At 51.0% G+C, this 3,939-nt stretch overlaps 1 protein-coding gene across 1 annotated transcript in view; it reads right to left on the bottom strand.

Annotated features, from left to right (window-relative positions):
• The window catches only part of LOC103618224 (opsin-5-like), a 15,260-nt gene that overhangs the window by 9,945 nt on the left and 1,376 nt on the right, over positions 1-3,939 (bottom strand). The window contains exons 2-3 of the mRNA XM_017736008.1: positions 1,400-1,487; positions 8-130 (exon numbers count right to left, since the gene is read on the bottom strand). Of these exons, the coding sequence (XP_017591497.1) occupies positions 8-130; positions 1,400-1,487 (211 nt within the window). The remainder of the gene's footprint in view (positions 1-7; positions 131-1,399; positions 1,488-3,939) is intronic.

Genomic DNA, 3,939 nt, shown 5'->3' with positions numbered 1-3,939 from the left:
AAGAGCGTCACTGTCATGCTCAGGTCACTGATGGCCAGGTTGCTGATGAAGAACTCAGCAGGTTTCAGCAGGGACCTCTTCTGATGGGCCACCAGCAGCAGCAGCGAGTTCCCAGACAGGGACATGATGCCTGTGGAGGAGGCAGAGAATGGTGCTGTGTGTAACCGAGCCAGGAGAGGAACCAGGAGCATCTTGAGATGTTCAGAAGGAAACACTGCAGAAGTCTACAGAGGGTAGAGAGGGCTCCGGGCTTCCCTCTCTGGGGTGGGCTGAGCAGGGGAGCCCACAGGACCCATGGAGCTCTGTGAGCACAACTGGAGCTACTTTACATTGGATCAGATCCCTTCCCTTTCCTGAGATCCTACAGAGGCTTGGTAGGAGGGCAGTGATGGGATGAGACTGCAATGGGCTCCGGGTGCAGGATCTGGCCAAAGTCACTTGTTCCAGCTGGAAGGAGCAAGGGGCACTTCCTCCCAGCTAGAAAAATAACGGGAGCTTTGTGCAACTGCTCCTCTGATGTGAGGCCAGGGAGCTGGGCCCCTTGGCCTTTTTAATTTCTTCCTGGCAGCGTCACTCCTGTGAGTCTGCACTGTCCCATATCATGGTAACAAAATAAACAAGAAGAAAGGCATTATGAAGATCAAGGAAAATCCAGACTAAACAAAAGAAGGCTCTTTGTTTGCTATTAGTGTATTTAAATCAACAGTGGTGATTAAAGTTTTATAACAAGGGCTTTCTCTTTTTCATTACATAATTGTGATTTCATGGAAAAAAGGTTTCAGTGTCCTTGGAAGGGGAATCTTTGCTGCTCTTGGGGCAGGTTGGGCAGGATAAGAGTTCCTCCCTAATGGATTAGGCAAATTAAATCCCCTGGTAAGAACCAGCTTCCAAAGCCACTGAATGGCCAACACTAAAGTTCCCCTCAGGAACAGGACTCCCACGTGGGACCTGGCCAAATCCAGAGCTTTGGAGGCTTTGGAGTCACTGGAGAGCAGAGTACTGAGATATTTATCCTTCTTCCCAGCCTCACAAGGCATTTTTCCCACACAGTGAGTCTCACATCTGTGCTAAGTACACTGTATTAGCTTTACCAACTCCTACTGAAATCAAGAGCCAGCTTGAGCTCCAAATCCCCTTCAAGAGATCTGAAGCTGGTGGTGCCAACAGAGCCCTTGCCCTTCTCACCTCGGGTGGCTGTGGTAGGAGTTACAGCATATTTCTCAAAGTTATTCAACTTTTCAGTCCCCAGATCATACTTTCGAGTAACATGGGAAGGGACAGTTTAATTATTCTGCTAATGACTGGACACTTCTGGAAGCATCAGTGACTGAAGAGGCCTGACTGTCTCTGGCAGGCAGCTGGGCAGGGACGTGGGGATCAACAGGTCATCTTTCCTTACCAAAGACTAAATAGACAGTGCCAAAAATCAGGTCTTCTCTCTCCGATAAGGTGGAGGTGAACACTGAGGTGTTGGACACATTCCCCATCTGCAAAGCAAGATACATGAGAGTGAGAGTGAATTCTGGCTAACGAGGAGTGCCCAGCTCCTTCAGTTCCTGGGAGGACACGGTGACACATTCCTGGCCAGCAGGAGCCTCTGGCCAGCGCTGTCTGCGGCACTGACTGGCCTGGGATGGGATCAGGCTGGTAATCCCACTTGATTACCATTCCTTCAACCACGGATTTCACTGATGAGCAGCAGCTTTCGCACCTTGACTCTCTTGGCAAGTCCTGGCCGTGTGCGGCGGCAGCAGGCGCTGTGTGTTCGGACACAGGGACTGGCTGCTCGGAGCAGCCCAGGCCACCCCCTCAGCTGGCAGCCCCCGGGGGTGATGGGTGGCAGGAGGACATAGTACCCGTGGTGGAAGGGGGCTCTGGGTTCATTTCCTCCACAGACACCCTGGATGCTCAATGCTTCACAGCCCAGTGGAAATTATCTTCTTTGTTCTCCTGTGTTTTCAGAGTGTCTGTGTACAGGGACGGGTGATTTATATCTCCCTGCACAGACCAAGTGACTCTGGACATGAGAACGACATTCCTCATTAACCTAATTGGAAACAACCTTCATTTAGAGCTGAAATCACTCCTGAAATGCTCATAATGCACAGTTCACCCCTAGGCCATATTTGATCTTCCTCAAGAGCCCTTGGAAGCAGCCAAGCTGAACACAGCACATGCACATCACCTCTCCAAGAGGCTTTAGCAAAGCATCTGTGTATTAAGAACACAGAGCCAGGGAAAAAGGAGGGACTGTGGCCACACAGATGCACTGGTGATGAGATGGGGCACGGCCCAGCATAAACAGCCTGGAAGGAATTGCTCCTGCTCCTCAGCACACATGCAGCAAAGGAGAGAACTGGTAAAGCTTGTAGGATTTGATTTTCTTCAGATCCCTGGCAGGTCTCCATCCTGCAATACATCAGGTGAGCTGCAAGTGTCCTGTGAGATCAAGCTGGCAAAAAGGAACAATAATCACAGGAGAGGAATTTCTATTTCTCACATGTTGCTTAGGATAAATCCCATTTTTATGATTGTGCTTGAGCTGCCTGTAAAATACACATCTCTCATTCTAATACAGAACTGATAAAAATGAATCTCTTGCACTGATCCATGTGCTGATGTCACTGACACACAGACAATAAATCAGTTTTATAGAAATGTGGAGAGCTATCCCTTCGGTGTCCAAAAGTAAGTCATAAATTGGATCCTGTACACTCCCATCAAGGTGCTCCCTCAGGTGAGCGTGTGATGGGGGACGCCTGCACAGGCCTCCTCTCTGCTGTCACCCTTAGTGGAGAGTCACAAACTGCAGAAATATCAGTGCAGGTACCAAACATATCCACAATCATTTCTGACAGAAACAGCGACAAGAGTTTTCTTCCAGCTCAGAAACATTCCAAACACATGACTGTGCTCAGTCAAGACTAAATCTGTGACTCCTCTGGGAGGGATTCAGCCCAGACTGTCCTCAGGGGTACAGCCAGCACAGCGCAGCCCTTCAACATCAGACTGCTCGGCCACGTACTCTCTGGGCACACAGAGCTGCTGAATTTGATTTAAGCTCCATTGCTCAGACGCTGTTCTGAGAAGAGACAGACTGTGAAAGCTCCTTTCCCCTCAATTTAATCAGACTTCAAAATGAGATGAAGTTTTCCAAGCAGCTGCTGCCACAGGTACATAACAAGGAAACCCTTGTGTTCTGCATCCCAGCCCTGATTCCTGTGTTCACAAGAAGAAACCTAAACCCAAACCTACATCCCATGTCCCTGTCTGGCACCTGGGAGGACACTGGCATGGCTGGACTGGCCTGGTCACACACAATCTGTCTACATGAAAAATCATGCATTGCATTTTGTGTGATTATCAGTTTCGCCCTTTTCTTCTCCAGACTTTAATAGTTGCTTTTCTTCAGCAAACGTGCCACAAAGCCAGAGTCTGCCTTGGAGAGGAGGAGGAAACCTGATGAGCCTGGAAACTCTCCTGACCTCCAGACTCTTTCAATAGTCAACGGCAGGAATCGATTTCTGCAATTCCCAGCACAGGGGAAGCTCAGACACTGCTGCCTACCTAGCAAATAGTGCAGGCCCTGGAAAGTCACAGAATAGCAAAAGCGCACAGCTGAGAAGTGCTCAGGGCCTGAAGGACAGACAGCAGTGTGAGGACAGGCAGCCCTTGGACCCCTACCCGAAATCCTCCTGTGCCAGGGCTGCCCATCCCCACCGGCTCCAGACGGTAAAATCTGCGTTCTGCCTCAGTGCCCACCCGGGACTCCGGCAGGCCCCTTTTAGGGGAGTCCAACGCCGCTCACGCCCCAAAGCGTGTCCCGCACTCACACACGCACGGAGCGAGGAGCGGAGCTCACAGCCCGGACCGCCACTGCCGCCCCCGGCTCCCCCGAGCCCCCCGCACCCCGGGGAGCGTCCCCACCGCCCCCGCCAC

Source organism: Corvus brachyrhynchos, unplaced genomic scaffold (genome assembly GCF_000691975.1).
Source record: "Corvus brachyrhynchos isolate BGI_N302 unplaced genomic scaffold, ASM69197v1 scaffold10, whole genome shotgun sequence".
In the NCBI taxonomy this organism is placed as follows: domain Eukaryota; kingdom Metazoa; phylum Chordata; class Aves; order Passeriformes; family Corvidae; genus Corvus; species Corvus brachyrhynchos.
The sequence above is the reverse complement of the archived record's forward strand: the minus strand, read 5'-3'. Positions and strand labels throughout refer to the sequence as shown.